Here is a 23,270-nt window from a genome sequence, read left to right on the forward strand (position 1 = left end):
GCCCAGCTGTCGCAACCGAGTGGCCTTCCGGGGTGGCGGGCCGCGCGATCTGGGTCAGCGCGCCGGTCGTCCGGGCAACGCGGGAGCCGGGCGGCCGCGGGCGCCGCTTGGGTCGTGGGGGGCCGCCCACCCTTGTGCGCGCCGCCGGGTAAGAAGGCGCGGCCCGCCCGCCCCCGCCGCGGAGTCGCCGGGAGCCGGAGCCGGCCGGCCGGCGTCGGAGCATCTCCGCCATGAAGCCCAACTTCTCGCTACGACTGAGGGTCTTTAACCTCAACTACTGGTGCGTGTGCCCCTCCGAGGGCAGGTGGGGACCCCACTTTCCACCCGCACCCACGCTGCGGCCCGGGAAGGGAAACAGCGAGGCTTTCTTGCCGCTCCGGGGCCGCGACTCCATCGGACCCGACCGGAGAGCGTCGCTCCCGGGTGCCAGCAACCACGTCTCTCCCCTGCCTGGCCCCTTCTCTTCCTCAGGGGCATTCCTTACCTGAGCAAGCACCGGGCCGAGCGGCTGACGCGCCTCGGGGACTTTCTCAACATGGAGAGCTTCGACCTGGCCCTGCTGCAGGAGGTGTGCAGGCTGGGGTGCGGGACTCGGCTACCCCCGGGAGGGAGGACGGGCGAGCAGGGCGGGAGGCGCCAGGCTGCCATCCTCATAACCCTTTCTTCAGGTGTGGAGCGAGTACGACTTCCAGTACCTGAAACAGAAGCTGTCGCCTACCTACCCAGCCGCACACTACTTCCGGAGGTGAGGCACTTGGCCGTGCCAGCCGTTCCTGCACCTGCCAGCGAACTCCTGGCCTCTTCATCTTCATTCAGAGGGTGACCTGGGAAGATCTTATCACTTCTGCCTATCTCAGGCTTATTATCTCCCATCTGTCCGGGTCAATCCTCCTGCAACTGTTGTTGCCTTGAACTTTTGTTGGCCGGTGGGGCTAGTCCCAGAAGTAGAGAGAGGCAGAAAAACAAAAAAGGGGCTGGTCAGACCAGGCAGGTGAAGGGCCGGGTGTTTCCCTGCCTACTTTTCTGGTTATTAAGCAGGACTTGGCTTTCAGCGGCATCATTGGCAGTGGCCTCTGTGTCTTCTCCAAACACCCAATCCAGGAACTCACGCAGCACGTCTACACGCTCAATGGCTACCCGTATATGGTAAGCAAGGCCTTCTCCACCTCTTCCACCTCCTGCCCCGGCTGCAGCGGGGCAATGTGACCCTGAGCTCCCGCTGCCTCACCCTCCCCTGCAGATCCATCATGGAGACTGGTTCTGTGGCAAGGCCGTGGGCTTGCTGGTGCTGCATCTGAACGGACTGGTGGTCAACGCCTATGTGACCCACGTGAGTGAGTGGGGAGGCCGGCAGCGCCGCGGGCGGGAGAGGCGGTTCGCCACTAGGTGCCAACCGACAGTGAGGGTTCATGTCTTCATGCTTTTAGGTGACGCTAGAATGAATGAGGCATGCGTGCAAGCCCCCTACACAGAGTTTGTTAGGATGGACTCTCACACAGAATTGACAGGAAATGGAGGGCATGCCCCACAAAACTGTTCAACAGCAAATTTTGATTCTAGAAAGGACACATCGAGCAATCTTGTTCAGAATTCAGAATAGCAAAGTCTTCAGAAACGCTGGGGCCTCTTGGTCACTTCTTTGATGCTGTTGTTGTGCCTGGTGTAGTCTTGTTCATTTCATGGTTTACAGTGTCTGGCGTAGTTTTGTCCTTTGATGTCTCTATAAAGAAACCACAGTGAACAGAATTCCACCAGCAGTTCTGCTTGGCCTGGCAGAAATGTGCCACTTTGCCATCTGCCGTGGGTTCTGGGAGTTGTTCAGAAGCTTGGCAGTTTCGAGTAGCTGGCAGAGTCTTTGAGGTGGTAGCATAGGACTTCTTAGGATAGCAGCGGGCAGAGTTCACCCTTCCACAGCACGTCCGATCGCAGGCCCCCCAGCTTACCTGGGGTCCTCTCCTTTCTCACTCAGCTCCATGCCGAGTACAGTCGCCAGAGGGACATCTACCTAGCACATCGCGTGGCCCAAGCCTGGGAACTGGCCCATTTCATCCAGTGTGTGAGCCTGGGCTTACAGGGGAAGTGGGATGGGGGGCCAGGGGCCACAAGGAATGTTGGGACCCCACTTAAACAGGGCAAAAACGGTGAGGGAAGAATGCCTTCCTCCCCCAGCCACACGTCCAAGAAGGCAGACGTGGTCTTGTTGTGTGGAGACCTCAACATGCACCCCAAAGACCTGGGCTGCCGCCTGCTGAAGGAGTGGACGGGGCTATGCGATGCCTACCTTGAGGCCCAGGACTTCCAGGTGAGAGCCCATCTTCCTGCCTATGCCCCAGCCCTTTTCCCTCTTTCCTTGCCTATCTTAGTCTGAGCCGTTCGTGCCCTTTAGGGTGCTGAAGATGGCTGTACCATGGTACCTGGGAACTGCTATGTCAGCCAGCAGGACCTGGAGCTGTTTCCCTGTGGCATTCGCATCGATTACGTGCTCTACAAGGTCAGGCTCCCATGCCCAAGACATCCTAACCCTACTGGCCTCTTCATCTATCCCCTGTGATGGGCCTCAGCTGGCGCTGGACCATGGATAGGATAGGTGGAGAATGGGAGGACTGGGAGCAGGTTCTCCTGAAAGAAGAGAACCTGCCACAGAAGCCTCTCTGTGCCCTTGACTTGCCCTAGGCTGTTTCCGGACTCTGCATCTCCTGCAAGACTTTCAAAACCACCACGGGCCATGACCCGAACCACGGCGGCCCTCTCTCCGATCATGAGGCCCTGATGGCCACTCTGTGTGTGAGGCACAGCCCTCCACAGCAAGATCCCAGCCCCACCTCTGGTGTGTACCACCCTGCCCCGCTCTCCCATTGCTCCTTCCTCACCTCCAGACAGACCCTCTGCCCTGACCTCTGTCCCTCTCATTCCAGGACCAGGAGAGAAGTCTCCGCTGACCGGTGTGTTAAGGGAGGCGTGGAGCGAGCTGGGGCAGGGAATGGCCCAGGCTCGCTGGTGGGCCACCTTTGCTAGCTATGTGATTGGTCTGGGGCTGCTTCTCCTGGCGTTGCTGTGTGCACTGGCAGCCAGAGAAGGGGCTAAAGAAGTGGCCATACTGCTATGGACCCCCAATGTAGGACTGGTGCTGGGGGCAGGAGTTGTCTACCTCTTCCACATCCAGGAGGCCAAAGGCTTATGTAGGGCCCAGGCTGAGCTCCAGCACGTGCTGGGACAGGCAAAAGAGGCCCAGGAGCCGGACCAAGAGCGTGAGGCAGCTCCACTCCAGGGGCTACGGGAGGGGGAAGGACTGAAAGAGCAATAAAGTTGAACAATTGAGAGGCTCATCACCTTCTTCCTTGGCAGACGGGCCCATGGGAGCCAAAAGCTCGGCCCGCTTCACACAGGGCACACCTTCAGGCTCCTGTGCGTCTTCCATCCCTCCTGCGAGCATGCCAAGGCCTGTTGGTGGCAGAAGCGTTTTTTATTGTCAACAGTGAAGCCCTCCCCTAGGCAGTCCAGTTGAACGGATGAGTGTGTCACTGTATCTGCTGGGAAGCCTCCTCGTCTAGCCCTGGGTCTCTGGCCTAAAGGCCAGCTCGCTGAGCCTGCACTCCTCCTGGAAGCGGATGAGGGCATCTCGTTGGTTCACCACATCCACCAGCTTCTTCAGGACCCGGTCCTCAGCCTGTCGGTCAGCAGCTGTCTTGAGGCTTTCTGAAGAGAGAGATACCAACTGGGTAGGCAGGCGAGGCACCCCTAGGGAAGGCCGACTGAAGGGTGCATTCCCCAGCTGCCTCCTGAGCCACATCAGAAGCCCACAGTGCTGAGGACCTGTGGCTTGATCAGCACCAGCCCAGCTCCCATCACACCTGCTCACCTTCCAGGTTCATGTAGCCTCGTAGCTCCTGGTCCAGCTGCCACTGCTTCTCCTCCAGGTTCAGCTCCTGCACCCTGTGGAGGTCAGGAGTTAGGGTGCAGCTGTCCGGGTTACCCAAAGGCTCCCCAACTCTACACACCATCCCCCAGCACGCCCCACTCCGCACGTGATCATGAGCTCGGCCTCCTCAGCCACTAGGCTGTTTTTCTTCTGAACGAGCTGTAGCAGCTGCTCCAACCATAGTTTCTTTTGCTGTTCTGGGGTGCCTGAGAAGGAAAGAAGGGAGACAGTGGTTAGGACACCTCTGGCCAAGGTCAGAAGGGGTTGGGGTCAGTCCTAGGGATGACAGGACTGAAAGAAAGGCACCACTGATTACAAGTGTTAGAGCTGGGTGGCTGGGCCCCATAGCCTGGTGGCTTAAGGGATGGCCAAGGACTGAACCCTGCCACAAGCAGAGAGCCATCCCAGCTTTTCCCTCCCCTCTGAACCTGCACTCACTGCCCTGGCTTCTGAGGGCGAGCTCCAGCTGCACACCCTCGGCCTCCAGCTCCCTCAGAGAAGCCTCGATCTCGTTGAGTCGCCGCTGGACAGCCTGAGGAGTGCAAAACGGGAGGCTCAGGCATCCAGATTGCTCCGGAACAGGAGCACCTAAGCAGCTCAGGGCTCTTACCTCCCCCTCCCCTCCCCCCATTAGTACTCCTGGGACCTCCACACTTCACCTGAGCCTTGCGGAACCTCTTCATCTCCTCCTCCTTAGCTCGGCGCAGCAGAGTCCGGCGCCACGTCGGGTACTTGGCCATGGTGCCTGAATTTTTCGCCAAAGTCATCAAGGCCTGTGGGAGGAGGAGTGGGGGAAGGTCTGCTTGAAAGAGGAGACAGCAAGAAAGTCCTGGCAGAGAAGGGGGCAGCCAGGTGAGAGTCCCCAGGGGCCTAGGGGATGGCACACAGTATGGGGTTTTCCTGAGGTCTGGGGTGGGAAGCATTTTGTGGATGTGTCATGTCGGCTTGAGCCCAACAGGTGGCTGGTTCCTCCCACTCACCTGCTCCAGCTCCAAGTCAACTGGCACACCATCATCTTCTTCCTCTTCCTCTTCACTGGATGATATACTCTCTTCCTCCTTCTCCAAGGTCACCAGATCTGAGCAGATGAGCGGCAGATGTGACTTGGGATCCCCGTGACCCCCACTTTCGATTCCCCAGAATCCCTTGTGGGAATCCCCATGTTCCCATCCCCTCCCCCACTCTGGGTCAGCAGCAGGTTGGTGGGGAGAGCAGTTACCTTGAGGTCTCTGGGCGGGCACACCCCACCCCATAAAGCTGCCCTCCAGGGCCTGGCGGGCCAAGGCAGCACAGCTCCGTGGCGGCTTGGGTGGAGCCTCCATTTCCACATCAGGGGTGATGTTAAGGCAGGACAGGCGCTGGCGTTCAGGGCTGGAGAGGCGGATCAACCGACGGGTGGGCCTTGGGAGGGGATTGGCTCCCTCCTGTGGGTCTGTGGGAGCCAAGGGGCCTGATGGCGTGCTGTCATCACCTGTAGGGAGTTCCTGAAAAAAGCCACCATGTGCTCTGGCTCATGGCTCCTTGCCTGCCATGCTTGGAGCACCTATGGGCCCTGGTAGTCAATCATTTACCCCCACTGACTAAAAAGGCAAGGTTCTAGATGCTTGGGATACTGCAATAAGTAAAGCAAAACATCTTTTGCTCTGCACCTGCAGCACACAGCTACCCCCAGCAATGTGTGTGGGGCCGGACACCTTTTTCCTCTCCTGCAGCTCCCTACCCACCAGCACCACAGAGGCGTACACACACACACACTCTGTCTTTACCGGATTCTCCGAGGCCCCATCTCTGATGTCCTCTTTGTGGTCTGGCTGGGGCAGGTGCTGGAGGCAGTAGAAATGTTCTGGGGAAGATGGAGAGGATGTAAAGGTATCATGTAGGGGCAGCCTAGTGCCCAGACATTCCAGGGTTTCTCAGGGACAGTGGGGTATGCAGGTGACCATCTGAAGGCCCCCCAGGGGACATGGAAGTCCCTGAGTTCAGGGGAAGAAAAGTGCTGTCTGGAGGCCAGCACATTCTCCCCCTCCTTCATGTCCTGGAGGTCTCCAACCCACTTACTGTCTCCAGGGTGCTGCCCGTAGCTGCCCGGCCACAGTGTGGCTTCACAGGTGTGGCAGCGGAAGCAGCTTCGGTGGAAGAAGCGGCCGTCAGCACAGAGGCGCTCCAGGACATAGAGGCGTTCTCCACAAAGCGCACACAAGTCCCCGGCACCAGCCTGCAGAGCCCCCACCCCCAGGACATGATCAGTGAGGGCTTCAGGCAGTTGCCAAGTTCCTCCTTCCCCTGAAGCATCCATCCCCCAACAACCCTGGCCCTTGGCCTGCAGACAGGGGCCCGGGCTCTCACCTCCTCCGGCTGATGGGATGGGGGTGGCTGGGGTACTATGGGTTCTGGGGCAGGTGCTTCCTCTGTCTTTGGAGTCTCAGCCTCTGCCTGTGGAGATAGATGGTCAGGCCAGGAGGGCAGAAGAAGAGTGGTCAGGTGCAAATGCACAGAAAGGTGGGAAGGGAGTAGAGTCAGGTGAGGAGATAGGCTGAGGGGGCCAACAGGGGAGCAGGGGGTGGGTCATTTGGGACAGCTTTTACCTCCAGGCGAGGCTTCTTGCCACCAGCTTCCTCCCCATTTTCCTGCAACAAGGTTGTGCAAACCTGAGCATGCAACTTTAAGCTTCCAGTGCCCCCCCACACACACACACAGGCTCCTTGTGAATAGCCTGCTCCAGCCACCCCAGGCACCTCCACTGGGCACCCAACCCTACCCACTCTCCTCTACCTTAGCCCGGGTGCGCTGCAGCGTCCTCTGGAGCTTGCCAAGGAATAGAACAGCATTGGGAGTCCCTGGGGAGATCTGACTGGTCAGGCCTGCAAAGAGAGTTAGGGCAGGGGGTCAGGGCAGAAGGGGCGATGGCTCCATGCCCCCTGGACACCTCTCCACTTCCACCTCCCAACACCTGCCCTCCAGTTCACCTGGTCTGGGGGGCATGCTCTTGAAGGCACTGTGGAAGTGGCTGAGGTAGGCAATGAGGCCCAGCGGGTCACTCCCTGCCACCACCGCCTGAGCCGACAGCACGGGCGCGATGCCCAGCTCATGCTCTGCCACCCTCAGCGCCCAGGTAGCTGCCTCCAGAGCCCCCAGGCCCTGCAGGTCCGAGGGTTCCCTGTGTAGTGTGGGAAAGGAGCCAATGAGAGATGAGAAGAACCAGGAGGGGAGAGCCAGGGGAGGTGAGGGTGGCTGTTCTCTGCATGTGATTCTCAAAGGGTGTGGGTGTGCAGGCAGGGACACTGTCTCTAGGGTGGCTAAATGACTGGAACAAAAACATGGAGCTGGGACTCAACGGGGCATACTAACTCCTCCCAGTAAACCCCTTACTGAGGCCTGCCAGGGACCTCCCCTTCTTATCCCCACCTCATGGGCCCCACCCCGGCTCACAGTAAGTCAGGCCGCAGACGGTGCACCAGGGCACACAGAGCCAACCCATCTGCCCAGGAAGAAGATAGGTCTGTGACACGGACTCCCGGGTATCCAGCCGTCTGCTCCTGGCACCAGCGTAGCAGCTCCTCCTGGGTGCCAGCTGCCCCTGGAAGAAAAGGCTGGGCTTGCCCAAGGTTGTCTCTGTTGCCCACTGGCTCACAGCCCAGTTGATTAGAGACAGAGCAGCGAGGGAAGGAGGGGAATCCTGCATGAGAGGTGGAGTCAGGCACACACACTCCCCTCCCGGGGGCACCACCGTCAGTAACATTTCCTTCTCCCCCATTCTCATTTAATGTCCAGGAGTGACAAAGGAAATGGCTAATAGTGCACCATCTAGAGCAGAAGGAAGGCTGGGGCTCTAAGGAAAGTAGAGTTGGGCTGGCAAAACAGCCCAGGTTGGAGGTGCACCTGTAGTGGCTACTCTGTGATGCAGTTCCCACCCCCACCCTAGAGGCTCTTATCCAAGCAGTGTTCCCGCCCCCTGCCCAGCCTCTACCCTGTGTCCCCCTGGAGGGAGGTCTGCTCACCAAGACTGGTCTTCCCCGTGTCTATCTTGTCACTCCTCTGCACAGGCTCCTTGGCCGCCACATCGTACAGGTCTCGGACCTAAGGCAGCCCATACCAGAGCTCCAGGTGAGCTGAAGCCAGGGGAAGGGGTCTGCCCGGGAGCGGGGTGTTGACAGGGGGATGGGGGTTGGCAGAAGGGTCTCACCTGATTGGGGGTCACAGCCTGGAGGTTCAGGTTGGGGTAGCGGCTGGCTGGGTCGAGTCCATACTGAGCCACGTTGCGGTGCATGTTGTCTGGGGACGTCTGAGACAGGAGCTGGTATAAGCTCTCACTGAGGGGTGAGGGGGTGGGGGCAAAGACACATTGGGAAGGCCCCTGTCAGCAGCCAACCCCCACCTCCCACTGCCCAATCTGCCTTGCATTCCCCTTGCCCATGCCCCAGCTATTCACTCAGCCCTCCTGGCCGCTTTCTGACCCTCATCACCGGTCCCCTTCATCCCTCCATCCCTTAACACCATCCCTCAACTCAGGCCTCACCGCTCTGCTAGCACCTCTAGGGGTCCAGCGCCTTCTGCCCACCGCTTCACCATCCAGGCTGCATCCAATGCTGCCAAGAAGCCCCGGGCCACTCCAGTGCCCAGGGGCCAGAAAGGCTCCATGGTTAGAGGAAGAGAAACAGCTCAGTGAGAATGCAGTCAGAGAATCTCAAACCCAGATATTCCCCAACTCCCAACCCACTCCACACTAGTTACCACCAAGCAGTAGTCAATGCCCCTCCCCCATCCAACAAGTAAGGTTCTTCTGCCTTCTCTTCTTCCCATGGCAGCACACTCTGTGGAGCCCTCACCTCCACAAGGCAGTCCCCCACCAGCCCCAGCAGCAGGCGGGCGCCATGCTTCTCCTGCACCCGAGCAGAACTCTCCGCACGCATCATGCTCGTGAAGTCGAAGGCAGAGACATCAGGCTGTCCATGAGCATCCTGGGCAAACTCCAGCTTCCCGAGCTTGCCATGGGTGGCGAAGTCAGCAGCTGCCCGGGCAAAGCGCTGCAGAGCCTCGGGCACTATATTGGCACTGCTCAGCAGACGATCGGTCTCTGGCCAGTCCTACAGAGCCAACAGATCAGAGCCCCTGAGACCACCAAGAACACAGTCGACCTGGCCAAGCCTGGTAAGGTGCAGCAGGTACACATACCATTACCCAGGGCAATCATATGAGAATGAATGCAGCATAACTGCTGACCAGTCACAACTGCCGTCACACTCATCTAGTCCCTGCATTTAGCAAACACACTACTGTGTGCTTGCTAGCTCCTAGGTACCCCAGAGGTACCGGGAAGGAGCCAGCAAGAAACACAGAATTCCTGACTTGCATGGGAACTCCCAACTGTAATACTGTGTGTGGTGTGCAGGCTCATGGCATCAGGGGAGAAGAGCTTATGCAGAGGGGAGTTCATGCCGGGATAGACAGGAAAGGATGGGGTCCTTCCACACCCACCAGAGGTGGACTTGTCCAGGACCAGCCTGCACCTCCCAGGGCCCACCACCCAGGCCCTCCCTGCCTGTAGCCCCCACCTGGCGCAGCACACCTAGCCGCAGCAAGCACTGCTTCTTGGCTGTCATCACAAAGTAGTGGGTGTCATCCTTGTAGTACACGATGTTCTCCAGATCAATGCCTATGTAGACAGAACCAGGGGGCAGGCACTGGGTCTCCATCTGGCGATGCAGCCACCGTCTTATCCAACACCCAATCCTGTCCTGACCTCTGAGGGCTAGGCTCACACAGTAAGGATGCAGAGTCCCGTGGCAGCAAAAAGCATCAGGCCTTAGGATATTTGATGGCTTGGAGCAAAGAAGAAAGCCTGGGTAGGGTGGCAGCTGGCAGGCCTGCCCCATGGTGGCCCATGGAAGCAGGAAGCCAAGGTAAACAAAGGGCATCTTCTTAAAATGCCGTTTCCATTTTAAATTTTCATCATATTTTTCACAAAAAGGGACCACAAAGTAAAATTCCCATGCAAGTTGTGAGAGATGGTGATGCTTTTGGGTATTTTGTTGTTGTCCCTTTGCTAGGTGGCCAAATGGGGCAATGTCTGCTTAATCCCTGAAGGATGTCAGCAACATCAAGATGGAAAAGGGTGGAATTCCTTGCATTGAGAACAGGTGGTGGGAGAGGCAAGAGTCTGGCTGCCCATGGCCAGAAGGGAAGGGGAAGGGAAAGCCAGGGACAGGGAGCTCCTGACCTGTGGCTTTGAGCAGGCTCTGGAAGAAGCTCTGATTGTAGATTCTGGCCACGCCGCTGATCTCAGGCACCTGCGTCTCCTCTACAGTACGTCCATTCACAAAGTTGGCCGTGATGCCAATGGCCAGTTTGCCACGCATTTCTCGGACCGTGAAACCTGGCAGTGTGGCGGGGTGGGTGAGTGGAAGTGGGTTATCAGTGACTTCAAGAGGCCCAAGGGAAGCCCTAGATGATGACCCCCCTTTAGAAAAGGGCTCACACTCACCTTCAGGGACGAATTTACCTCCTGCAGCCGAGATTAAAACGTCAAACTCATAGTTGGCGAGCTGGGCTGGGACACTGGGCTGGAGCTGGGCCCGCCAGCCACACCCTAGAGCACAAGAGTAGGAAGGGCTCAAGGAAGATAATTCAGAGGGACCCCACGCCCCCAAGACCAGCAAAATAACTTAAGGGGACAAGTGTTCTGTGCTTAGAAAGCAGTGATGCGCTATCAGATTACACCTTCTCAGCGGCCACAGAAGGTGGAGAATGGAAATGCTAGTTCCAGTCTGTGCTTGCTCTGAGTGGGTTTGCTCAGTTGCCTCCCAACTCTGCCCTTGATCACCCACTAGCCAAGGCCTCCTGGGTAGACAGGGGCTCCCAGAAACACAGTGTCCTTACCCTTTCTAGGCGGGGGCTGGAGGCCAGTGAAAGTGACCCCCCAGTGAACTTCTACCCCTAGCAGCAATGCCACCTTCAGCAGAAGCAGCTGCAGCTGTCGGATGCCTGGAAGAAAGAGGATGTTAGGCGCAGGGACCCCAGAGCTTAGTTCCAGCTTCCCCCACCTCAACATGGACCCCAGCTGGCTGCCTCCAGGCCCAGGGGCACCCGTCCTCCCAGGTCAGCAAGGGGTGCTCACTGATGTGGTCCAGGGTGCCAGTGCAGAAACGCCCGTAGAACTTCTTGGCGCCGAGCGCCCGAAGGTCATGGATGGTGAAGGGCCAGAGGTGGAGCACATTGTGACGCGAGAACTTGGTGCGCTTTTCCACCAGCACCACACGTGCCCCCAGCATGGCCAGCTCCACAGCTGCCCGCAGCCCGCAAGGTCCAGCACCCACCACCAGGCACTGCGAACACACACAGGCAGAAGGCAGGTGTGGCATGCCCCCCTCCCTCTTCTCCTCCCCTGCCCTTTGTGCCCCCTGCCCCACTCCACATGTCCACCTTGATGTTGAGGCAGGCCCGGCCCTGCTGGTAGACAGAGTGACTCGCTCGCTTGTCCAGCTTGGCCCACAGCGACTTGGCACTCCAGTAGTTGAGTTGGGCCTTGATCTTGTGGTACTGGGATAGCCCTCCGCCAGGCTGTAGCCCCAGGGCCTCACATAGCCCCTGGAAGCTGGTCAGAACATCCCGGCACTGCTGGGCCTGCAGGAAGCTCTCGAAGTGGGCGTGTGCTGGGTTGCTGGAGGTGGGTGAAGCCATGTCCCTCTTGTGTTCCCAAGGAAGAGGGAGTTTAGGTTGAGCTGAGAGGCCTGCAGCCGCTGGAGACAAAAAGGCAGGAAGAGAAAAGAATGCTGGAGACCAGAGGGAGGTGAGAAGAGGGAGGAGGCCCGCCCTCAACTGGCTTAGCTCCACCTTCCCAGCCCACTGCCCTGACTGGGATTTGCTCCAGCCAGCCAAGGACAGCTGCTACCCCCCATCCATTCCAAGTGAAATCTGCCAAATCTGGAGATGCGGCTTCAGCAGATCCTGGGGAACACAGGGCCACATGGGAAGCTGTGGGAGCCTCCAGCTCAGCCTGCTGGTTCAGGGATCTCAGCGCTGTGCAGGACCCCTGCAACCCCTGGGAGGCAGGGATTCTTGACCTGCCTTCCCCAGGGCCCTACTGGCTGGGTGTGGGGGAGGGGTACCACAGCTGCCAAAACAGGTGGTGTCCCTGGCTCTGCAGCCCCCTTAAAACCAGCGGCCCTGGCTGCTGGGCACATAGCACTTGGTCTCTCTCTCTCTCTCTCTCTCTCACACACACACACACACACATCCTTTTCCTCCACCACGCTGGCATTAGGGGTTCTGTCCTCCTGCTCAGCAGTCTGTTTGCCTCCCAATAGGGGATGGGGGTTGGGGGGAGGAGCGCTGAACTTCTGCCTGCCTCAGTTCCACTTCCTGACACCAACAGGAGCCTGAGAATGTTGTGACTGACTGAGATGGCCCCCAAATCTATTTCTGACTCACTGTGGCCCAGAAGCACTTCCCCCTGATCTGGCTGCTCGGGGAGGGGAGGGGGAAGAGGGCGGGACTCCTGCATGATGTGTGTGTGTGTGTGTGTGTGTGTGTGTGTGTGTGTGTGTGTGTGTGTGTGTGTGTGTGTGTGAAGAGAGAGAGAAAGAGAGAGTAAAAGGGGGGACCCTGGCCAGACAACCCGGCGAGGTTTGCCCCTCCCAGGTTTCTACCACCGCAACTGCCAGCCCGCCTCCCTCTCCCCTCCTTCCCTTGGATACCCCGGAATGCTCTCCCAGGCATCTCCCCGAGCGGACAAGGCCTGCTTTGTCCCTTCGCTCCGGCCCCCACGCAACTTGAAGGTTGTTGGGAGAACTTTCCCACACGGAGGCCAGGCAGGGCGCGGCGTGCAGAGCAGCTGTCCACGAGGGAGTTCAGGAGACAACAGGGGATGGGGGCAAGTTGGTGCGAAAGGAGTCCTCTCTGCACACCTCCCACAAGCAGTCCCCCAAACCCCACCCCGTCCCCTACTCGCTGCCCTCCGTGTTTTCAGGCAGCTGCAGTAGCGGCAGGAGGCTAAAGCTTGGACAGACAAATGCCCCTCTTGGGGTGAGGGTCGGGGTGGAAAGGGAAAGTCCTTCTCCGAGGAGGAGGGAAGGGAAGGGAAGGGGAGACCCAGCCTGGAAGGGCCGGACAGAGGATGGGTGGAGAGGCGCGGCCGTGGTCACGGAGGATGTACAGCTGCACCACTGGGCGGCTGGGTCGGGGAGAGCCAGCAAGGCAGGGCAGGGCAGAACCGGCCCGCGGCGTCCGGGGCCGCAGTTCCCCGGAGGCGCCACCACCACCCCCCTACTCCAACACAGCTCGGCCCGCACCGGTCGCTACAGGGTGACTTACCCTGCGGCTCGAGACCGGGAGGGGCCGCTTCCTGCAGGCGAACCAGCCCAGGAGGGCGGTGGGAGGGCGGAGGAGGAGGAGTGGAGGAAGAGGAGTGGAGCGGGACCAGGGGCGGAGGCAATGCCGGAGACACGCCGGGTTTAGCTGGGATGCGGGGCGCGCCCGGCCCAGGGTGGCGCGGGAGTGTGGGGGAGCGCTGCGCCCCGGAAGGGTAGACTCGCACCTCCTTAGCATCTGATTATCTCCCCAAGTACCCCAGCTCGGGACGGCCCCGGGACCCGCCCACTCCTTGCCGGGTGGCGCCCAAGGGCGGGGCCCTGCAAGACACCCGGTTCCGCTTCGGGGCCTCCGAGTGGGTCAGACGCCTGGGAGGATCTAGGAACACCTCCAGCTCCCCGCCATCCGGGGTGCCTCGTGGCGCTCTCATGCATTTTAGGAGACGGGAGGGAGGACCCCTGCCTCGATTCTCCCTGGCGAGCGGAGAGGGCGTTCCTGGCCTCCAGAAGTTTGGAGACGCCTGCGGGAGCCACAATCCTGGGCCCCGCGCGATGGAGCCAGACACAAGGGTGCCTGGTCCCGAGCTGAGGCCAGAAGCTGCGGATTAGAGTTCTGGAACCCCTGCAGTCTAAGGGAGCAACACTGAGAAAGCGGGATGGGAGAAGCTGTCAAAGAGAAGCGAGCTCTGCCCTCCCCCTCACCTTCCAGGTTGCCAAAGCAGGACCGGAACTTGACAGAGCTGTGGGGTCAGCTTCTTCCTACTCCCAATTGGGAAACTGCACCATTGGTGGAAGAAGTGGGTCAAGGTCATTTAGCTGCTTCAGACCCATAGACAAGTGGGCATGTCTTGAATTCATACCTTAAAAGAAACTAATGGGCAATAGGTGCTGTTCCCTATACAAGTTAGGCAGCAGGTGGCAGCACTGGTATCCCACCCTCCCCTGTCTGTCCAAGCTACACCACACTAGTGTCCATCCAACAGTGGTCCAATAGTCCAACAGTGGTCAAGACTGGCACCCCAGAATGGGGTGTGGAGGGAATGACCCTGTAACAGCAGAACACTAATAAAACCAAGAAACAAATGCCAGGGGTCACTCTGGTTGAGCTGCAGGGCTCAGAAAGCACTGGCAGTGGGAAGTTGTTCCAGGACTTTGTTTTCACTTAACGTTTTTAAAAATTTTATTTATTTATATTGGAAACGCAGATTTACAGAGAAGGAGAGACAGAAAGCTCTTCCATCCACTGATTCAGTCCCCAAATGTTTGCAATGGCCAGAACTGAACTGATCCAAAGCCAGAAACCGGGAGCTTCTTCCTGATCTCCCATGCAGGAGTAGGGGGCCCAAGGCTTTGGGCCATCCTCCATTGCTTTTCCAGGTCATAAGCAGGGAGCTGGATCAGAAGTGGAGCAACAGGGACACAAACCAATGCCCATATGGGATGTCAGTGAAGGTTAATCCACAGCTCAGCCCCTCACTTTGCATTTTGTCTGGAGGCCTTCTGAGGTCCCAAAAGAGCTGAACAGTCACTGTTTCTGTCCAGCTAGGCCTGAAAAACAGGCAGCAGCAGGAGGCCACATGGGGTCATGCTGGACTGACTGACTAAGGCCGCCTCCCAGCTGCTGAGCCTATCTAACTCCTGAGTGTGACACATCATTTGGCTGAAATGAGACTGCTGAATAACGCCCATATTTTTTTTAAGATTTATTTATTTTTATTGGAAAAGTAGATATACAGAGAGGAGGAGAGACAGAGAGGAAAATCTTCCACCTGATGGTTCACTCCCCAGGCTGTTGCTGAGCCAATCCAAAGCCAGGAGCCAGGAGCTTTTTCAGGGTCTCCCACGTGGGTGCAGGGTCCCAAAGCTTTGGGGGCATCACTGCTTCCCAGACCACAGGCAGGAAGCTGGATGAGAACCGGGGCTGCCAGGATTAGAATCAGCATCCATATGGGATCCTGGCATGTTCAAAGCGAGGACTTTAACCGCTACCCTATCATGCTGGGCCCTCACCCCGTATTTAAACAATGATATGGAGACGAAGTTCTAAAGACCACTAGAAGCAGGCACCTAAGCTTTGATGATAATCCTGTGTGCCTTTCATCAACAGATGGCAAACAAGAAGCTTCACAACTTCCTGTGTTTACAATAGTCCAGTGGGGCCTGGCTTGATTGGTGACATATAGTTGCAACTGATTAGGACTACACAGCTCCATTAAAAAAGATCAAGGAGGGCCCGGCGCGGTGGCGCAGTGGTTAAGGTCCTCGCCTTGCACGCCCAGGATCCCATATGGACGCCGGTTCTATCCCGGCAGCCCCGCTTCCCTTCCAGCTCCCTGCTTGTGGCCCGGGAAAGCAGTTGAGGACGGCCCAAAGCTTTGGGACCCTGCACCCGAGTGGGAGACCCGGAAGAGGCTCCTGGCTTCGGATTGGCTCAGCTCCAGCCGTTGCACTCACATGGGGAGTGAGTCATTGGATGGAAGATCTTCCTCTCTGTCTCTCCTTTCTGTATATCTGCCTTTCCAATAAAAAGGGGGCAGCTCTAGTGGCACACCTGACCCAGCTAAGCTGCTGCTTGTGAATATATAGGCACGTTGTTCCTACCATGCTGCTCCACTTCCCATTCAGCCCCCTGCTAACACACCTGGGAAAAGCCACAGCAGATGACCCAGGCGCTTGTGGCTCTGACACCCACATAATGGACCAATGGGCTCCTGGCTTCAGCCTAGCCCAGCTCTGAAAGTTTTGGTCATTTGGGGAGTGTATCAACAGATGAGATATCTCCTTCTCTAACTCTGCTTTTCAGATAAATGATTAAAAAAACACAGATACTGGAACATTGAGTTTACCAATGCTAAAAATAACCTGCTCAGTTGGAGTTTTGCTTTATGCTAATTAGTGACTCAGCATAAAGCTGTGTGAATGCATTAGTCCAGGTTTGGTCAGATCCCAGATGAGAGACCTGGATTGAGTTCTAGGCTCCTGGCTTCAGCCTGGCCCAGCTGTTGTGGATATTTGGGGAGTGGATGAGCAAGTAAAATGCACAATCTCCAGCTCTGTCCATCGCTGCTTTTCAAATAAACGAGACAAAACTTTTTTTAATATTCATTTTTTTATTGGAAGATTTACAGAGAGAAGGAGAGACAAAGAGAAAGAACTTCTGTCTGCTAGTTTACTCCCCAAGTGGATGCATTAGCTGGAGCTGAGCCAATCCAAAGCCAGAAGCCAGGAGCTGCTTCTGGGTCTCCTACTCAGGTGCAGTGTCCCAAGGCTTTGGGCCATCTTTGATAGCTTTCCTAGGTCACAAGGAGGGAGTTGGATGGAAAGTGGAATATCTGGGACATGAACTGGCATCTATATGGGATCCCGGGGCATATGAGGTGAAGATTTAGCCACCAAGCCATTGCAATGGACCAAAGACAAAACTTTTAGGAAAGCTATTTTGAAACGAAGCTCGTCTTTCCTCTTCTTCTGTCCAGGCTTGCCTCTCTGAATGCTGCTCTTCACTTCCTATCTTCCTGGACGTCGAAGCGTCATGATTTCACTCACTTGAAGAGAAAGCAGGGATGCTACCTTGAGAGGCTGCCAACACAGACTGCACCAGGGACTGGTTTGAATAGGAGGATACTTCAAAGAATTAAAGAAAAGTGGAATTAAAAAAATAAGTTCAAGTGAACTTGCAAGATTTGTTTGAGTGGCAGATGCGGTGGCACTGTGGAATAGGTTGCTGCTGGGGATGCCCCCATCTCATAGCAGAGTGCTGATTCAAGTCCTGTCCCTGCTTTTGATCCAGCTTCTTGTTATTCTGCTCCCTGGGAAGCAGCAGCCAGCTGCACACTAGCTCAGTGTGACCTTGGAAAAGTCACCAACCACCATGCTTGACTTCTCATCCATAAATAGAAGCAGTTACTGACTCAATCGCCTCAGCTCACTGCAATTCTAAAGTCCTCACATTCAATAGCTTGTTATGCCACCGCTTGCACAGCTAGCATCTCATTTAGGCACGATTTGAGTCCTGGCTGCTCCAGTTCCCATCCAACTGCCTGCTAATATGCCTGGGAAAGCAGCAGAAGATGGCCCAAGAGCTTAGGCTCCCGCAAACCCATATAGGAGACCTGGATGAAGCTCCCAGTTCCTGGCTCCTCTATCATTGTGGCCATTGGGAAGTAAACTGAAGGATGAGAGATATCTTTCTCTTTTACACTCTGTTACTCTGCCTTTTAGATGAATAAATAAATCCATCTTAAAAAAAAAGGAGTAAAACATTGTCAATAACATTATCATTCTGTATCAGATCAGCTAACTAGTTAACACATGAAAAGTCAGATTAAAACAGTCTCACTCTCATGTGATTGCAAATAATCACAGCAGCCATGGCCTACATTAAAAACTTAAGCCATTAAGACAATTAGGATCCCTTTACCTCTGACCCACACCCTGCAAGGTCATCCTTACCTCACCTCCTAACTGCTCATCTCCTGGGCCTGGAGCCAGAAATGAGATCCCTAACACATTGGTGACATATCTTGGTTTCCTGTAGATGAACTTGTATTGTACAGGTGGCCCATGGCCAGAATTGGTTCAAGTTCATTCTGCACAAGAATGAATTCAAGAAAGAGATGTGCCAGCAAGGGAAGCCAGATTTGTGTACAGGCAGAGGGCATGTACACACTTAGAGAGAGAAAGAGAGAGCGAGCGAGAGAGAATCACCTTTAACAAAGTTTGCAGCTGACTTCTTAACATTATTAAAGGTGGTGTCTGGGACAGAGAATATTCCAGGGAGGCAGAATTTGGGGGTGGATTTGAATGTTGCCCATTTTTATGCCCTTTTATTTATTTATTTTTAAAATCTCAGAAGTGTGAAGATGTCATGGGCACAGTGGGGTGGCTCTATGAACCATGGCCAATTCATTGCAGTGACATTGTAACAGCCTATGGGTCACTATAGGAACCCAGCCTGCAGTTGTCACATTGGTTCCTTATAGCCAGCCATGGGTTTTCAGGTGGTGAGACTCAGACAGTCTGCATGGCAGGTGATACAAACTTTGAGTGGCGCTAGTGCAGTGGAGAAGTGGCTGTGGGCATATGCTGGCAATCCTCAATTCCTTTTTGCTCACTACCTACCTCCTGCCTTCATTCCTTGCACCTACAGCCCAGCATCTTTAAACAACAGACCCTTGTCCAGGGCCAGGAGCAATCAGGGCATCTAACATATGTATAATTATAAGCCTACCAAAGGTGTAGCGAGTGATGGTGTGATTTAGGTTAGAGGGCCAGGAGATCTCTCTGAATTCTGACACGAGCTACCATGACTCAGATGGATGCAGGCAATTTCCAAAGCTGAATAATCACCACCCCGAGGCCCTCAGAGGTAGGGAAGAGTTGAGTGGCTGCTGGAAGTGAAAATGTGGAAGGAGGCAGGAGGGTGGCCAGGAGGAAGCTGGGTTGGAGATGGTGTTCTAGGTAGTTATAAACTGCAGGGTTTTAAGCAGAGACATGACCATATTTGCCTTCTTGAATAATAAAACCATTAATCAAGACATCTTACTTCATACTAAGCTCAAGTTCACCACTTCCTGTAAATAGAAAGGTATGGGAGGGGTAGGAAGACAAAGTTGCGATTCCTAGCAGGAGTCCAAAGGACATGTGGCACCATGAGAATGGGAGAAGGTGGCACGCTTAAGATATTTTGAGGCATTGGGCATATGGTTATGCATCATGATGTTGCTTGGGACACACATCCCGTATCAAAGTGACTGGGATTAGGTCACAAAGCTGCTTCCTATTCTATCTCCTGCTAACGTACCCTGTGGGTACCTTGCCACCCTGTGAGACATCTGGATGGAGTTCTAGGATCCTGGCTTTGGCCTGGCCTACCTCTAACTATTGTGGACATTTGGAGAGTGAACCAGCACATACACAATCTCCATCTTTCTCCATCTGCTTCTCAAATAAAGAAAACTTTAAAAAAAAGATTTTTTATTTTCATTGGAAAGGAGATTCACAGAAATGAGAGACAGAGAAAGATCTTCCATTTGCTGGTTCAATCCCCAAATGGCTGCAACAGTTGGAACTGAGCCAGTCCAAAATCGGGAGCCAGGAGCCTCTTTTGGGTCTTCCATGTGGGTACAGGGTGCCAAGGCTTTGGGCCATCCTGTATCATTTTTTCTAGGCCATAAGAAGGGAGCTGGATGGGAAGTGGAACAGCTAGGACATGAAACCAGTACCCATATGGGATCCCAGCCCTTGCAAAGTAAGGATTTAGCCTTTGTGCTATCATGCCAGGACCAGCAAATTTATTTTGATTGAAAAAAATTTTTGAAGGGGCAGATGCTATGGATACAGTGGCTTAAGCTGCTGCTTTTGGGCTGCTCCAATCTCATACTAGAGTTCAAGTCCTGCCTTCACTTCTGATCAAGTTTCCTGCTACACCTGGGAAGCAGCAGGTGACAGCTCTGCTAGGAGACCTAGATGCACTTCCTGGCTCTTTGGTCTGGCTCAGTCCCAGCTGTCATAGGTATTTTTTTATTATTATTATTATTTTTTCATTGGAAAGGCGGATATACAGAGGAGAGACAGAGAGGAAGATCTTCCGTCCGATGATTCACTCCCCAAGTGAGCGCAACGGGTCGATACTATGCCGATCCGAAGCCAGGAGCCTCTTCCGGGTCTCCCACGCGGGTGCAGGTTCCCAAAGCTTTGGGCCATCCTCGACTGCTTTCCCGGGCCACAGGCAGGGAGCTGGAAGGGAAGCGGGGCTGCTGGGATAGAACCGGCCCATATGGGATCCCGGGCGTGCAAGGCGAGGACCTTTAACCACTTGCGCCACCGCGCCAGGCCCATATGTATTTTTTTTAAGAGTTATTTTCTTTAAAAAATTTTTTTAAATTATATTTTGACAATCTTTACATAGTTAATTAGGGTAAAAAGTTTCAAGGGCTACAGGAAAGTGGCTAAGACTATTATCGTAGGTATTTGTGATTCAACAGATGGAGGATATCTCTCTCTACCTTTCAATTTAAAAAATTTAAAATAATAAATCCACGCTCCAAGTCTCAGAAAATTGTCCTAACCCTTACTCGATTCTTTTTTTTATAAAAAAAAATTATTGGAAAGGTAAATTTATAGAAAGAGACAGAGAGGAAGATCCTCTATCTGCTGGTTCACTCCCCAAATGTCACAATGGCCAAAGCTGAGCTGATCTGGAGCCAGGAGCTTCTGGGTTTTCCATGTGGGTATAGGATCTCAAGGTTTTGGGACAATTTCCGTTGTTTTCCCAGGCCATAAGCAGGCAGCTGGATGGGAAATGGAATAGCCAGGACGTGAACCAGTACCCATATGGTATACCACCAGTACTTGCAGGTGGAGAATTAGCCTGTTGAGCCAACATGCCAACCCCTAATTTCCCCTTTCTACATTTCACATTGAATGTAGTATTTTTCAGAGTTGTGGAAAAAAAAAATCAAGATTCCTTTCTAATGTTGTCTAAATATTTTCTAGTTCCTATGTTTTTTGTTTTGAAATGTGATTGAGGGCCCAGCACTGTGGTCTAGCGGCTGAAGTCCTTGCCTTGAACATGCCAAGATCCCATATGGACACCGGTTCTAATCCGGGCAGCCCTGCTTCCCATCCAGCTCCCTGCTTGTGGCCTGGTAATGCAGTCGAGGACGGCCTTGCGACCCTGCACCCGCATGGGAGACCTGGAAGAGACTCCTGGCTCCTAGCTTTGGATTGGCATAGTACTGGCCGTTGCAGTCACTTGTGGAGTGAATCATCGGGTGGAAGATCTTCCTCTTTGTCTCTCCCCTCTCTCTTATATCTGCCTTTCCAATAAAAATAAATAAATCTTAAAAAAAAATGTGACTGAATGAGCTTTAGTTCACACATTTTTCCAATGTGGTACGTTTCAGGCGAGAATTGTACATACACTGCAATCAACTGAAGTCATTGCTACTTATTTTCTATGCATAGAATTTGAAAGCAAGATAAACTATCACAGTGACATTCCAGTTTCTCTTAGATGTCATGCCTTACTACTTGCTATTTACAAAAGAAAGGTAAGGGAGAATTTTTCTTAGGGGACATTCCTCTGTTTCTGCTGTAGAGTTGAAAACAAAACGGAGTTAACATAGTTCATTACTAACTGCAGTATTTTTCACTTTTGTAATTTCTGCTTTGCTTGCTTGAGTATGAAACTGTGAGATTGAGCTCGCAGGCCGAGCGGCTATGACCCTGTATCACAGATAATTCTCAGTTCCCAGAAGACCTGGTTATCTCACAGGTGGCTCCAAGGTCTGAGTCTGGTTATCTTAACTACGGACCAGAGAAGACATGGGTACAGGAGGTCCAGCCACAACAAGCTTTTGTAAACTGCCCCAATAAAAGTGCTGTTCGGGGCCACACTCGGGTAAAGGGCTCAGTTGGTTGCCTTGCCTCTCATTGTAATATAATTGTGACGGTCACCGGTGAATGTATCATTCTGTTTTAGTGGTCGAGTGGATGCAACACTGCTATTACAAAAAGCAAAGAAATAAAGGCTTTCTTTTGACTCCCAAGAATTTGGACACAAATTTGGAGATGTAAGATATGGCTGTACCTTAGTACTTACTGGATCAAATCTGCTCTCAAAGCTCCAAGAGAGGTCTAGATTTATGTCAGCTAAGACACTTTGACCTTAGTAGTAACTTTCACCCACTTGGTAAATTTTGATTAAGGGTTAAGTCAAGAGTAGTGAATTCCTGATATATTAAACTGGCATTTACTGAGGCATGCACTGGGGTGCAGTGCGCTTAGTGTCTGCTTGGTACACCCCCAGTTCATTTCGCATGCCTGGTTCAAGTCCTGGCCACTCAGCACTTAAGATCCAGCTTTCTGCTAATGCACCAGGGAGGCAGGGGATGCTGGCCCAAGTTACTTGGGTTCCTGCCACCAACATGGAAGACCTGGGTAGAGTTCCTGTCACCTGCACTAGCCCTGGTGGCTGTAGGCATCTGGGGAGTGGGACAGTAGATGAAAGATCTCAATCTCTTCCTGCTTGCTTGCTCCTCTCTCAAATGATTAAAATGGTAGTTATTCTAATTTTTTACTATTTTATGTAAAAAGCCTGTTACAACTGCAGGCACAGCTCCCCATTTTTTGATTTCTCTTTTCCTTTAGTAGGTCCTTTTGATGGAACCCATCCTGTGGGCATGGCAGAATGCCATGGCAGCTCTGCGTCCCACGTCTGGCTCTGCTGTTCCTTGTAGGACCTCAGGCAATGCCCTGCAACTCTTGGGCCTTGATGTTTTCATCTGTGAAACAGGTATAATGATACCCACTTACTTCCTAGGAATGTCTCAAGTAGGTGTAAGTGGTGTGTCCCACGCCCTGCCCCCTTCCTCACTTCACACTCTGGAGGTTACTGCTGATGTGGTGCCCTCCCTCCCTCCAAGTCAATACGTGAATATCTTAATCCCCAGCGTTTCAGAATGGGTGTGCAGGTGGGGATGGAGCCTTTACATGAGGTCATTTGGGTGGGTCCTAACACAACACAACCAGTTTCCTCACAAGGTTGGAAGAAAGATGTACATGAGGACACAGCAAGGGGGCACCAAGGAGTGAGGCCTCAGAAGAAACCAATCTGATGACACCTTGATCTGACTTCTAACCTCCAGAATCATCAAGAAAGTAGATCTTGTAGCTTAAACCACTGGTCTGTGCTGTTACAGCAGTTGTATGTCATCAGCTCTGGCTCCAACCTCAGGGTGCCTCACGAGTCCCAGGCTCTAGAGTAATGCAGAACGAGGGCCTGGGCAGCATTCAGGTAGGGTACAGGTCCGTTTCACTCCCATGCCGCCTGGGAAGACCAAAGTGTAAAGCATTACAACGGGAACCTCCTGTGTCCCGGCATGGCTCAACCTGCGGCTCACAGCAGGTGCGACACAGGAAGTGGCCGCAAAGGGGTGCAGGTAAGAAGCATGGGGACACCTTAATCGCACCTCAGAGTTCCAGTCATCCCAAGGTTTGCCCTCTCCTAAGAGCAAACCAAGTCTCCTGCGCAAACAGGCTGT

General features: G+C 54.3%; 2 protein-coding genes across 4 annotated transcripts; one reads left to right on the plus strand and one right to left on the minus strand.

The window, feature by feature from the left end:
* Positions 1 to 52: 52 nt before the first annotated feature.
* Positions 53 to 3,318, plus strand: SMPD2 (sphingomyelin phosphodiesterase 2). Of its 2 annotated transcripts, XM_040983878.1 has the most exons (10): positions 57 to 280; positions 472 to 568; positions 669 to 745; positions 1,053 to 1,146; positions 1,241 to 1,330; positions 1,970 to 2,052; positions 2,170 to 2,302; positions 2,387 to 2,491; positions 2,674 to 2,827; positions 2,916 to 3,318. In XM_040983878.1, exons 1-10 carry the CDS (start codon positions 231 to 233, stop codon positions 3,302 to 3,304), a joined length of 1,272 nt encoding a protein of 423 aa, XP_040839812.1. In that variant the 5' UTR covers positions 57 to 230; the 3' UTR covers positions 3,305 to 3,318. The 2 variants fall into 2 exon arrangements, with proteins under 2 accessions (XP_040839811.1, XP_040839812.1); XM_040983877.1 differs by having other exon boundaries at positions 53 to 280; positions 1,970 to 2,302.
* Positions 3,319 to 3,445: 127 nt separating this feature from the next.
* MICAL1 (microtubule associated monooxygenase, calponin and LIM domain containing 1) lies at positions 3,446 to 13,428 on the minus strand. Of its 2 annotated transcripts, none has more exons than XM_040983875.1 (25): positions 13,229 to 13,428; positions 11,339 to 11,637; positions 11,034 to 11,241; positions 10,796 to 10,900; positions 10,401 to 10,505; positions 10,137 to 10,292; positions 9,472 to 9,572; positions 8,746 to 9,003; positions 8,436 to 8,551; positions 8,103 to 8,229; positions 7,918 to 7,996; positions 7,349 to 7,496; positions 6,886 to 7,076; positions 6,692 to 6,780; positions 6,505 to 6,546; positions 6,266 to 6,352; positions 5,978 to 6,134; positions 5,686 to 5,762; positions 5,139 to 5,403; positions 4,900 to 4,997; positions 4,579 to 4,692; positions 4,358 to 4,451; positions 4,026 to 4,125; positions 3,860 to 3,933; positions 3,446 to 3,696 (listed from the first exon to the last, which is right to left on the minus strand). In XM_040983875.1, the coding sequence occupies exons 2-25, from the start codon at positions 11,594 to 11,596 to the stop codon at positions 3,548 to 3,550; spliced, it is 3,198 nt and encodes a 1,065-aa protein (XP_040839809.1). In that variant the 5' UTR covers positions 11,597 to 11,637; positions 13,229 to 13,428; the 3' UTR covers positions 3,446 to 3,547. The 2 variants fall into 2 exon arrangements, with proteins under 2 accessions (XP_040839809.1, XP_040839810.1); XM_040983876.1 differs by having other exon boundaries at positions 11,339 to 11,655.
* Positions 13,429 to 23,270: the final 9,842 nt, after the last annotated feature.

The sequence above is a fragment of the Ochotona curzoniae genome, unplaced genomic scaffold (genome assembly GCF_017591425.1).
Source record: "Ochotona curzoniae isolate NIBS_2020 unplaced genomic scaffold, NIBS_Ocur_1.0 contig_3819, whole genome shotgun sequence".
NCBI lineage: Eukaryota > Metazoa > Chordata > Mammalia > Lagomorpha > Ochotonidae > Ochotona > Ochotona curzoniae.